At 42.8% G+C, this 13,795-nt stretch overlaps 1 protein-coding gene across 1 annotated transcript in view; it reads right to left on the minus strand.

Annotated features, from left to right (window-relative positions):
- Positions 1-13,795, minus strand: part of DDAH1 (dimethylarginine dimethylaminohydrolase 1) — an 89,830-nt gene that overhangs the window by 12,900 nt on the left and 63,135 nt on the right. The window contains exons 2-4 of the mRNA XM_065409823.1: positions 12,139-12,238; positions 10,821-10,894; positions 10,044-10,163 (exon numbers count right to left, since the gene is read on the minus strand). Of these exons, the coding sequence (XP_065265895.1) occupies positions 10,044-10,163; positions 10,821-10,894; positions 12,139-12,238 (294 nt within the window). The remainder of the gene's footprint in view (positions 1-10,043; positions 10,164-10,820; positions 10,895-12,138; positions 12,239-13,795) is intronic.

Below are 13,795 nucleotides of genomic sequence, written 5' to 3' on the forward strand. Positions count from 1 at the left end.
AGAAGTATGTGATGTGGGAAGTTCTGCTATTTCACTGTGATGCAGTCCTGCAGAGTTACGGATCCTCTAAGCCAGTGGTTCTCAACCTGGGGGTCTGCAGACCATGTCTAAGGGGTCCATGAAAGACTTAAGACTGAAACCTGACTGAACAGAATTCAACTATATATATATATATATATATATATACACACAGACAATAGATTTCCAAAGGGGTCCGCATCTCCATTTGAAATTTTTTAGGGGTCTGCAAATGAAAAAAGGTTGAAAAGGGAGGGGGACCGAAGGAGCACATAAAAGGAATTAACTAGGTCTCTGTTTCTGCACTGATCCTGCCTAGCAATTGTTCCAATGGCTAATGAGAACTTCCACCATGATAATACTCCTCACACCTCAATGCCAAGGCACACACTAGCAAAGGGCCTGAATCAGCACCACTGAAGGCAAGTTCTCATTGACCTCAGTAGCAAAGGATCAGGCCCAAAAGATATGGGGGGGGAGGGGTGGATGGCAGGCAGGGGCAATATATAGGGTGAAATCCTGGGCCTCCTGAAGGGGGAAAAGACCTTGCTTTTCCTTTCTTGATCCCCTTGACAGCTACAGCACATACTCAATATACATACTATAAAACAGGATTGAAAGAAATGCATGCTGAAAATAGCGCAGGGCAGAGCGAGGAGGCGGCTAATACTTCAGCTGTGGTAGACTTCAGGCAATGACAGATTTTGCAGTTAATTTCTACCACTCCTTTTTCATCCAATTTCTTATAGTCTCACTTTCCAATTGTAGCCCAAATAACCATGGTCTATATTTTACAGAGCCTGAAGAAGATCTCATGGTCAAAATGTCACTTCTGATTTATTGTCTGCTTCTAGCATATGTTTTATTATCCTAAAGCAGGGGCGGGCAAACTTTTGGCCCGAGGGCCACATCGGGGTTGCAAAACTGTATAGAGGGCTGGGTAGGGAAGGCTGTGCCACCCCAAACAGCCTAGCCCCCGCCCCCTATCCGACCCCCTCCCACTTCCCACCCCCTGACTGCCCCCCTCAGAACCCCCGACCCATCCAACCCTCCCCCCCCGCTCCTTGTCCCCGACCACCCCCTCCCAAGACCCCCTGACCCTAACCACCCCCCATCCAACCCCCCTGCTCCCTGTCCCGACTGCCCCGACCCCTATCCCCCCTGCCCCGACAGGCCCCCTGGGACTCCCAAGCCTATCCAACCCCCCCCCCCATTTCCCGTCCCCTGACCGCCTCCCCCCAGAACCATCCAACTGCTCCCTGTCCCCTGACTGCCCCCCAGGACCTCCTGTCCCTGGCCCCTTACCATGCCGCTGAGAGCGGCACGTCTGGCAGCCGTGCCACCCGGCCAGAGCCAGGAGCATCCCTGCGGCCCAGAGCGCTGCCCGCGAGGCGGTGTAGCTGCGGGGGAGGGGGAACAGCCGGGGAGGGGCTGGGGTAGCCTCCCCAGCCTGGAGCTCAGGGGCCGTGCAGGATGGTCTCGCGGGCCAGATGTGGCCCGTAGTTTGCCCACCTCTGTCCTAAAGCCTGTACAGCCATTTCATAGTTCACATGCAGCACTACACACAGGCAGGACTATGGTTATGATAAATTATAGTATGCTACACTCAAGTGGTTTAATTAATTAATTTTTAAGAGTTGCCAAAATACATGTTTTACAATACAAAAGCCAGAAAAAGATACTGTCCCTCCAACAAGATCGTTGCTAGAGGTATAAAGTATCCAGTATGAAATGGCAGCATAGCACAGCTCAACAGGTCACTTTCCAACTACCAAAAATAAGCCACTTTATTTGCTAACCTTTGCATCCTTAACTCAAATAAAACCAGATGCACTGTCAGAGATGCTCAAAGACAGCTCAATCATTTTGCCTGCAGGATTGGATTTCGAGAGTGAAAAAGAGTGCTTTAAAAGTAAACCATCAAGATAAAAAAAATGGCATTCAGGGCTGTCATAGCTAGGCACTTAAGTAGGAGCCCAGGGGACTACCTTGCCCTTCACCAATATGGATACAAGAGGAGTAGCTGATTGACTGTGCTATGCAGTGCCATGTATCAGATGGAATCATCTAGCCCTTAAAAAGCAAGAAGTAGCTCTTAGCTCTGGGTGTCAGTTACCTGTGAAGACCACAGTGGCAACTTTATTGCAAGATTGAAGTAAGGATATTCTAGGTGTAGGAGCAAGATTTTATATTTGTACTACAAGAATTAAATGTATGATTTGATCATCCTGCCAGCCACCCTTTTTGAATAGCAGAAAGGAATGACCCTCTGGGACATTGGTAGAAATGCATCTGACAGACTGCCAGTGTCTCTACTGATGTTAAGGCAGGGCCAGACCAGGACAATCCTTATGACTGATTATGGTCACCCTTTTGTTTTAGGATAAGTTATAATGTCTACTATGGTTTCCTATATGTATTATAAATTAGGCACTCTAGTTAAATATATGTGAAGTATGAGAGGGGTAGCTGTGTTAGTCTGGATCTGTAAAAAGCAACAGAGGGTCCTGTGGCACCTTTAAGACTAAACAGATGTACTGACGAAGTGGGCATTCACCCACGAAAGCTTATGCTCCAGTACATCTGTTAGTCTTAAAGGTGCCACAGGACCCTCTGTTGCTAGTTAAAATATACATTTCTTTGTTTTAAGGTTTAGTAAGTAGGAGACAGGATCTTGTATTGTGTCTATGTTAAGGATATTAGAGGAATGTTGAAGGCCTGGGCCACAATGTGAACTGTTTTGATTACAAGATTTAGTAATTAAGGAGTAACCGGTCACAAACTGACACAGCAAAATCCATAGACTTGAACAGAGAAAAAAAGACTATAAGAACAGGGTGCTTTGCCATGGGACTTTGGGTTCATCTTGCCACAACTCCAGGGGCATTGGATCACGACCGACAGAGCCCGGCTCCCCTCTGTGAGCAAGCTGGCTGGCCACTGGATTGATCCAGACTCTGGACTGGTACCTATAAACATCAACTGGCTCTGTGTGTGTGTGTGTGTGTGTGTGTGTGTGTGAGAGAGAGAGAGAGAGAGAGAGAAAGCATATGCTAACTGCTGTTTTCTCAATAAATGCAGTGTATTGCCTTTTTCTCTGAAAAAGATCCCGTGTGCTTCTTATAAGCATAACATAAGTAGAGCTAGTAATAATGCCTATAGCTAAACTGGCCTAACACTTGGTTAAAAGACCCCCCTTTTTCACATAGGTGCTGGAACTAGGGATGCTGGGAGTGTGGAAAAAACCCCTGGCTTAGTGGTTTCCATCATATACAGGATTTACCATTTGGTTCAATGGCTCTCAGCAACCCCACTATATAAATTGTTCTAGCCCCCCTGCCTTTTCAGTTGTTTGTAACTTTGCCAAACGTTAACCATTCAGACAGAACGTGTCATGCTTGTTTTTTGACTCAGAGTGAATATTTTTTTAAAAAAATGTTTCAATGAAAACATTTCGGCCATTTCTGAGAAACGGGTTAAACTTTTTTCAAAACATTTCTCTGAAGATCTTTAGTACCCCCATATTTTGGAGGAACAATTTGAAAGTTGGCAAAGAGCTGGTGCTAGAGTCAAAGAGGTGCCTTTTACTGATGAAAATTCAACAAGATTTGGCAAAATTAAAAGCCTTTTAAAATTTCTATTTGCCTATGTTCAGAACTTTTTAGAAACTTAAGTCTAAAGTGCTAAAGTCTCATCTATACTGAGCATAGTCTCAGCCCCCCACAGAGCTTGAGCTCAGGGTGGGTCACAGCAGGAATACTGCTACTTTAGTGAAACCCACATACCTCCTGGGTGTGCTGTTTTGTCCTGGCTAGTGGCAACGAGACCACTTAAGAGAGATTATGAGTCTGCTTTACAGCCTTAGCTAACTGCCAGTTTGTTTTAGCTCATGCAGTAGAAGCTCAGGCACTAAGCTCCAGAGGTTCCGGCTTCGATCCAGTCTGCTGACGACTGGGGTCTATCAGCGTTACACTAGCATAGTGAATGGGTTAGAAGCCATGAGTTCTAGTCTTGCGTCTTCTCCTTACTGACTATTAATAATTATTTGCAGAGTGTAGTGGGGCAGCTGCCCCACTCCGGCAGAACAGGGGTTAAAAGCAGTCCTGGTGAGGGCTGCAGCTGTGATAAGGAGTGAGAGCAGCTGAGGGAGTAGTTGACCACAGGTGTGGCCAGCTCAATCAAGGCCCAGCTGGCCCTGATAAGAGGAGTCTCACTCTAGCCTTGAGTGGGAAGGGCTAGCTGCCTGGGAGCAAGGTACCTGAAGTGGAGCAGTGCTGGGGAAGGGCAAAAGGAGCTGGGGAGCTGCAGCCTGGTAAACCCCCAGGCTGCAGGCCTTGTTAAAGGCCCCAAAAGGTACTGGGGCTACAGAGGGGCAGCCCGGGCATAGGCAAAGGCAGCAGATCCTACCCCCTTGCCAATAATGAGTGGCCATAACAGACTGCAGTCTGCCCCAGGGAAAGGGGGCTAGATGATGACTGGCATTAGCCACTGAGGCAAGGTGGGCTTAGAGGGTGGGGGTTCCCCTGGAAGGGGAGACCCAGAGCGTGGGGGCGCTGCTCCAAGGTACGGGGCACCGGCATCCAGGAGGGGCACGGGGCCTGAGGCAGGCGAGACTCCGGCCAGCAGAGGGCGCTCCGAGGCTGGAAAAGAACTAATTCCCAGGACGACCAACAGGAGGCGCTGCACCGGTGACTCAGCAATCTGCTACACAGAGACTTTATTGAGCAAGGCCTCAGACCCTTACTTTTAAGAGGGAAGCAAATACACTTTCCCCACATTTTACATGACACCAAAGGGATGGTTACGTCTGGCGTGGCTGGGAATGGAACCCAGGTCTCTAATCTGACTAGGTTTGGTGGAATTCCATTTTTAATTTCAATGGACAATATTGATGTTTATTTTTAAGACTTTCTACTTTTATTAATTTAAATTCTCAGTTGTGGGGAGTAAGATAATTATTTAATGATAGATATTGAGATTCAAAATGGTAAAGATTTATAACTGTTAAAACACAAATTGCCAATGTCATATTAAAACATACAAAGTAAATATTCTAAATCAGACTAATAAGCTCGAGCTGCATTTTTTCTTATTTTTCCTAACTGTAAATTTCTATTATTGATGGAAATATTTTTTCATCAGTTTGTGTGGGTACAGTGAAAGAGATTTATTGACATTTACTGATGAAAATCTAAGCCTAATTATGACAGACTCAAGTTTCATCCACTTAGCTACACTGGCTTTCAGAATGAGCATGCCAAATCTATGAAGGTGGCTAGTTGCAGTCTTTACTACTACAGTACGCTCTCCTTCAGAGACTGCACTCAAACCCAGGAATCCTGATTCCTAATATTCCAAAATGTTGACAAAATGTGTTTCATATCCCTCTCTAATCATTGGTCCATACAGGATAACTGTCTACTACTGCTACCTGTTGGTAGATGTCTGTATTGTGGATATGGAAGTTCTAGGGCCAGATCCAGCTGATGACTCAAAGGGAGTCAACATGTTTCCATAGGATATTTCTGGTTTTTCAGTATGTTAATTAAAAACCTAGGAATCCACATTAAAAAGACCCCTACATTAAGGGAATGTTCAAGTTGGAAAGTCAGGCAACTCGCAAGTTAAGAAATTCCAGAAGTAAGATTTCTCTGGAATCTTAATTTGGCTTCCTTGTGCATAAGGATGATGATACGCTATCACCGACTACTTGTTCTACAGGAACACTGTCTCATCCAGTGGACAGGCTGGACAGTGAAGGAGACAGAGGGTTGTAAGATGAGGATGTTGTGTTTTAAAGCATAGGGCTGCATTCTGCTTCTGGGTATGCCACAGACCACCTATACGGTTATGATGCACAATGGGACAGAACCCTTCCATGCCTGATTTTGTAAACTTAACTTTCTTTTTAAAGTTTTTTGAATGTAACAATATAGCATCCTGGAAAGGCTAGACTGAACTCAGATGTTCCTGTTTCAAAATTACTACATTTATTATTTATGAACAATACATGACTTGAATAAATAATACCCAATTTGTTAGTTGCAAGCACCAGGACCAATTAATTCAGTACTTTAGGCCAAAATTTTTACAAAGAGAATCTTGGTGCAGAGCTTGGTGATAAACTTCCAGACATTCTGCTAAAATAAAATAAAATAAAATAAAATAAAATAAAAAAAAATAAAATAAAACTCTTAGGCTTTTTGAAAGAGTTTGATGGATATTTACTTAGATATGGACAGGTCTTTATATTATTCTATTGTGTATTTTTATTTATGGGATAGGTGCTCAGGGTATACTTCTGTTTTAAAATAAATTTGGTGAAATAAATCCACATTTAAGCAGCTAACAAAGGGCCTGACCTAAAATGTGCTCACTGCTTCTGTGAGGTGCTGAGTACCCTCAGTTTCCAATGGCACTTTCATGGGAAATTACCTTCCAGGGCCTGATCCAAAGCCCACTGAAGTAAGTGGAAAGTCTTCATTTATTCCAATTAACTTTGGGTCCACCCACAGCACCCTGCAGGACTAGCTTCAAAGGCGGCCTGGTTTTCAGATGTGCTGAGCACTCATGACTCCTATTGAAGTCAACAGGAGCTACAGCTACCATTGAAGTAATGCTGGGAATTGGGCCCTCAAAACCTCAGAGGGATTCAGCAACTTTCAGGATAGTATCCTTAATTCAGGTGTCTCTAAGAGGACCTACTTGCCTAACTTCAAGATCTAGGTTTTAAAACTTTTGCCTTAGATAAAATGCTTTCAGTTCAACTTAAGTTTGTGGTAATGATTATTTAAGCTGCACACACTTAACATTTTGTCCTACGAAACACTGAATTTTCTTATCAGTAATACTTGTATGAACTTCTTTATGTCCCAATCCTTTAGGAGTACACTCTAACCTTGATCCCTGGTGTGTAGTTACATGTGCATATGTCTCATTAATACTGATCCTCATACAAAGATATATATACTTCTAAATCTCTAATACCAAAAAACACCATGCAAACCAACATGGTCAACTATTTAAAAAGGTATTTTTCAGGTTTTTTGTGTGTGTGGTTTTTTTTTTAAATGTTAGGGTACCTTGCTAGTACCCTCTAAAAGGCTTGAAAATGCATCATCGTTTCTTATTACGAATACTCTGCATTTTGCTGTATCTGAACTGCTGGTAATATTTACATGGCTGGTACTTTACAAACTCAATTTATTTATCATCTTATCTACAAATATATTTTGGCTTCAATAGCTAAATTGATGCACTGCAATAGGATTAGCAGAGCTGTGCAAATGGCTTTAATCAAACTGAAGAGTACTCAAATTAGTCTTGGCTTGAGTTCAAATTGAAACTGTCAGACAATAGTATTGTGCTTGAATTTTGTTAGTGTTTATAAATCGTCCAAAGTAGTATTTTATTGTGGCTGAGTATCTGCAAGATTTATCAGGTTGCTGCATGTGATGCCTTTGGAGTTTGAGCCTGATTATTTGGGACAGGGCATACAGATCAACTCACGTGGGGGAATTTACATAGCACTTCATGTAGGCTAGATTGTCAGGGATACAGAATCAGGAGTGTCAATGCACTGCAACCAAAGCCATTTTCATTTGGTTTCACAGAAAGTGAAAGGGGGTGTGGCGCTGCAGGTCGGTGTGGACTGTTATTATCTTATAGCTACGTGTAGTGACTGCTATCATTTTCCAGTTAAACAGAACATCTCTTAATAGGCCTGTGTCCAGTAGTTTCAGCCTGAGGGTCAAATAAATTATTTCACATTGATACCAGTTTTGCAAGTTTTTTCCTGCTCCATGTGACATTTTATGCAAATGAAGAATTTGCTTATAAGCATGATCTTAGGCTTGCAGTCTCAGACCCTGCTCTGAGTGATAGCAGGGGGTAGGTCACAGAGATTCACAGATTTGGCAGCTCAGGCTAAGGTAGGTAGGTAGGCAGGTGTTTGTGTGGGATGGGGGAGTCTGAGTGGTTGTTGGGTGAGCAGATGTTGGTATTGTTGGGGTTAAGGGGCACCTGGAACTCCTGAGTCTCTCTCAAGCCCTGATCCTGCAAAGACTTAGAATACGGTACAACTCTGAAATACACATGGTTCCTACCCCAAAGAGCTTACAGTCCATGGCTCTGAACCAGCAGAGACGTATGCACCTGTTTAACTTTATGCATCTGAGTCCCATCGAAGCTAAGCAAGTGCACAAGTCTTTGCAGGATCAGAGCCCTACACTGTAAGCTTTGGGGTAGGAGCCATGTTTCTTTCAGAGTTGCTCCATGTTCTGGCCGGCACAATAGGACCCTGATCCTGATCAGAAACCTCTGGCACAGTCACTACATAAATATTCTTTAATTTCCAAAATAAGTTTTATGGTTATAATAATAACATATACAAAAACCTTATATCTAAAACAATAACAAGCCACATTTTAAATCAGCGAAAGATTAAGATTTCTTTCCCAATACAATTAAACAAAGGGACGTCTCCTTCACCTTCCTGTTCCTCCCCAAAAGGTGAGAGACAGCTGGGTTACAACATTTTGTAATTGCACGGGTTAGTAATAATCACCACATTACTCTCAACCTGGAAGTAGATTTTTTTAGTACTGACAAGCAAAGCCTGGATTCGTTATTTGCAAGAGAACCAGTACAATAATAGGCTGTACATTTGGGAACACATTGGCTACTTACTGTTACTAAACAAATGAACCTTGTGCTGACCTTGAAAAGTCATTCCTGATAAGGAATAAGAATGAGAAACGCTGTCAGATGCCCATTTAGCTACAATTCTTTTGGACGTGGCTTGACTGTACATATAAATGTCACATTAAAAAGGGGGGGGAGGGAAAGAGAGCTCTTAGTGCTTTAGTCTACTCTAGACAGAAGACAAACGACCTTTTAGCGATCAGCTTGAGATGGAGAGCCTCTCTAGGGTGGGCACTGGAGTCCCAGGATGATAATTGCATAAGGAGTTCATGTGGAGGACTGTGACACTTTTTGGAGGTGACACTAGCCACCTTACCCTTCTGCAACTGAAGTGCAGCGATGGGTTCATTCTAGAGCTTGGACTTCACTTCACTCTATGATAGCAAGGCAGAATCAGCAATAAATGTTCATGTTAAAAACTTCAAGGCAGAAGGCTTTTTCAGGTTGGTAAGAGTTACCAGTGTCCCCTTTGAGAAAAGAAGCCAGAAATCCAACACTGTCCCTTCTCTCAGGTACTTGGTTTGGCACATTTGCCTGTTTCCTGCTCCTACTGTACTCTGCCCATATCCTAAAGCTAGGTGTCAGCACAATGTGGCATTATTGAAATTAGAGCCTGTATCTTCCCTTTCCCTTCAACCCATCTTCCTTATTTTCTTCATCTCACCTCCTGGAGAGGGCTGCATGCTCCCAGCTATTCAACTTTCTCTCCTCCATCTCAGAAACTTCACCATCCTCCTTGTTATTTCAGCTCACATCCTTAGGGTTATTTTCCATTCCTCCTTAACCTTCTCTCCTCACATCCAAACTCTCAACCCTTTTACTTCTCCCTTTGACATTTCCAAAATCTACCTGGTCTCTCCAGTCACTCCCATGTTCCCGCTTAAAAAAAAAAAAAAGAAATCTTATCCCACTGCTCTGACCATGTTCACTCCTTCCTCAAATCCTTTCACTGAATGTTGTGCATCAAGAAATAAGAATTCAAAGTTAATGAACCTAGACAACTCTTTCCCTGCTTAAGTCTCAACCTTCATTTCCACCTATTCCCCATCCCATGCAACAAACGAACAAAACACATCCCCTCACATCATCAGGTACAAGCTTGTAGTAACTCTGGAAGCTATTTTAGATAATTAAAACTAGATTAGCATAAAACTTTCCCTACACAATTAATGAATAATATTCCCTGCACTTGTGGGATTCTCTGAGGTGTATTTATTTCCCTCTTGTACTGACACTACATCTATTTTAAACTCAGGTGTTCTTGTCTTAAGATAAAAGTAAAATTAGTCACCTATCTCACGTCATTTTCCTATGCATTTTACCTTGAGGGCTTTTTGCGCAGCTTCAGTCGAACCAATGGCAATCAGGTTTGGTCCAGCCATGCTACAAAAACTCTTCAGATGCAAAGTGTCAGAAACAGGGACTGTGGAGACAGCATAATCCTATGTAGAAACGAAGAAGGTGCACAGTAAATACTTTAAATCAGTACCAGTTCCATATTTGCACTGAGTAATTCAATGACACATTTTAGCTCCTCTGCAAGTTAACTCATCTGCATGTCCTGAGGTAAACTGGCTACAGTCAACTATGACTGTGACACGCCCCTTTGGGCTGTCTTGGCTTGCCTTGTGCATCAAGGAAAAATACAGAACTACTGCAGTTTTCACTACTTGTGCACCTGAAAATAAATCTGTTAAATGTTTAAAAATTACTTCTATAAAAACCCGTCAGGAACTCAAGTGAGAACACGTTCATGCATATTGCTGAGCTTCTCTAGAAGAGGAATGGGAGGCCTAAGATAGTAGCAAGTAGTAGTGACCTGGCACTGCCCTACTTACAGTATTAGTCCCTCAGAACTGACTTGACTCCACATTTCCTTTGTCCCCTTTTGAAGATCTGTGACTTTGATGGATCTGTTGGCTTCTCTGCCTTTTTGTAATTCAGGCCACTACCCAGGAATCTAAATAGAGAGGAGCCTGACTTTAGATACCCATTTCTGAACATTTTGGCTAATGTATTTGGTTCAGTGGGCTGTAGTTTAACCCCTTTGCCTGTGCCACAGAAAGCAGAATGTCTTATTGCAGAACAAGTGTACAAACCTTAAATGTGTCAGCCAGAATTTCTGCACCACGTTGATTTGTCCGTTTTGACAGACCCACAAAAAATTCCCTGCCTGAAATGAAGAGATTGGAAAGAATAGTAAAGACAAAATTAAATGATTTTTTTTTTATTTGAATGGCTGAAAAATACATGGACACGAACCATATCTAATAATCAGAACACATACATTTTAAAAATAGGCCAAATTTGAGATGGAGATGTTGTAATATAAAGTCCTTCACAATTATCAATATGAGACTTAACTGTGGCTAAAAAAGTCTAGTAACAAAACTAACTAGAAATGTAGCTTTTTAAAAAAAATGCAACTTGCAATTAGAAGTTGATTCTAATTAAATTCTTCTTCTGGTGAAGGATAATCACTGTAAATTATACACAAACAGCTCCCTTTCCTTTAAAACTTTGCAATGGTCATAGGATAAATGGACAGAACAGCTGGGATGGATTAGTAAGTCAGAGATTGACCTTCTGTTCCTCTTCTGAGATTTCTCCCATTCTTGGATTTTAAACCTCAGTAATAAAGACACAGCTATCTTCAAGGTGCTAGGGAAACAGATACTGGGATCTGTAACATAGTAGAAATGCCTTATTTTTTTGGTTTGCTTAGTCTGAAACAATCTTGTTCCCTTTGTGAGTTAGGCAAGCAACCTGCCTATTGTGATGGTGATCAAAATAAACAGCCTCATTTATCTCAGGCAAGGGGCAAATGTATACCCAGTCAATGTGAGAAAATGCATAATGGGTTTAACTATGTAAAAATCAGCTTCAGTATCTTCCCCTTTGAATTTGTTCATGCAAAAAACTTGAGTGGCAACTCCACTTCTCTTCCACATGACATCTGGCAAGCAAGTCTATTTTCCCCATAAACTACAAATGCACTATCCAGTGTTTACGCAAAGAACTAACCACAATTACGTCTGAATCAAGCTTTTATGATTCCCGCAAACAGGTCTGTGCAAACATGGCTGCCAGTAACAAAAAATATGAAATGATGGAAATAACTTGACTGCTGAAAGCATTTTCTTTATTGCTAAGTAATACTTTACAAGCTAGGTGAATTAAGGCTTAAATACACATGATTTGTATTGTGTCTACTGCTACTTCCATTATTCTGCACTAGTCAGGAAGTTTTGCATTCAAAAGACATCTCTCAAACTAAAGTGCTGTGCTGCCATTTGGTAAGCAATGACCTAATAAAATCTTTACACTAGTATAAAGTATTTTATTAATAGAGACCAGATAGTGTTAAATTCTCTGTGCAGTCCAGAAAAAAAGAACAAATTCACTTTAATACTGTACCTGTAAATAAGACATCTCCACCATCTAAGGTTGCATTTTCATCTGTCATCTCTACAATGTTGAGGTTAAGACTTTCTAGTGCTCTCTTCATTGCATCAACCTGTTTAAAAGGAAGTAGTTTAGAGTCTCATTTAGGTCCCACCATTAAAAACATCAATTAATCAAATCACAATAGGCATTAGTTTAAATAAAAAAAGAGGGAGTCAGGTAACAGTTAGTAAAACAGAAAGCAAATGTCCTCCACCCCACCCAGCAGGTCCTGCCAATCTCCAATGCCAGAATCCCTTTAGGGGGCTCCAAAGCATGGAGGGCAGGGACGGCTTTAGGACCTGCGGGGCCCGATTCGAATACCAGGCGGCGGTCTGGGTCTTTGGCGGCGGGGGGTCCGCTCCATGTCTTCCGCGGCACTGAAGGACCCCCCGCCGCCAAAATGCCACCGAGGACCCGGAGCGGACCCCCCGCCGCCGAAGTGCCGCCGAAGACCCGGAGCGGACCGCCACTGGGTGAGTAAGGCGCGGGCCCTCTTCGGTGTGGGGCCCGATTCCAGGGAATTGGGGGAATCGGCCTAAAGCCGGCCTTGATGGAGGGGATATGTATGGAAGTGAGTAGCGAGAGTCACTATCTTTCATGCAAACACCATGAAGGATTAGAACGTGCCCACTATGCATGTCAGCCCCAGTCCCTCTCCTGTGCTAATCCCTCAAAGCTACAAAAAACTGTTTCCTGTGGCCTTGAGTGAAAGAGCGATGGCAGAGAGATGGCATTGTCTACTTCTGCACCTCCTAGTCACAAGGTTTTCTTGTCTATCATCCATGGAGGTGGAGATTCTGACTTGGCCTCTATCCACGAAGGGGAAACATACAAATCAATCAATTTAGTTTTTTTTAAGTATCTGCATCTTTACTGATTATTGATGTCTATTGCCTTGTGTTAATGAGCTCTTTGTATTTCTGTACATTGTGGGCTCAGTTCTTCCCTGGGTCTGAGTGCTGCTTAATGATGGGGGAAGCATGGAGTGGAGGTGTCAGAAATCTAGTTATGGTTTCCCCAAGCCTGCTCCAGACCAGCTCCAAGCTCAGAGTAGCCGAGAGACCGCTCTAACTTACAACACTGGTGCAAAGCACTTTATGCCAGCGGAGGGCCAGTATAGTAGAGATCTGCTCCATCATGGCCTTGACAAGTTCCTTCTTCCCCAAATATTCTCCCTGTGTTGGAGTAGGAGGCAAGAGTGGCTGGTATTGAAGCCATCTCCACTGATTGTACTACAGCCAGCTATCCTACATATAGGCTATCACCAACTATACTACAGCCAGGATATCCATTGCCCAGCTACAGCCATCCATCCCCTTTGTGCCGCCTGTGCCAAAAGAAGCTTATAAGTCAAACATCCATAAAAGGTGTAGATAGGGTTGATAACATACTACAGGAACTGCAGCTAATCGAAATAAGGAGTTATTCCACAAAGTGCACAAAGCTCTGATCCTCTTCAACAGTTCCTTATATTACACTATATAGCCAGTTCATTATATTACACAAGAGCAAGTTACCAGCCATTAGGAAATGTGGAAGATACACTGAGAGTGTCATGAAGTTCTGTTTCATTTAGGTCCTGGATCTGCGTAATATGGCAACTTAAACATTTTTAAAAGAAATGAGA

Source organism: Emys orbicularis, chromosome 8 (assembly GCF_028017835.1).
Source record: "Emys orbicularis isolate rEmyOrb1 chromosome 8, rEmyOrb1.hap1, whole genome shotgun sequence".
Taxonomy (NCBI): Eukaryota; Metazoa; Chordata; order Testudines; family Emydidae; genus Emys; species Emys orbicularis.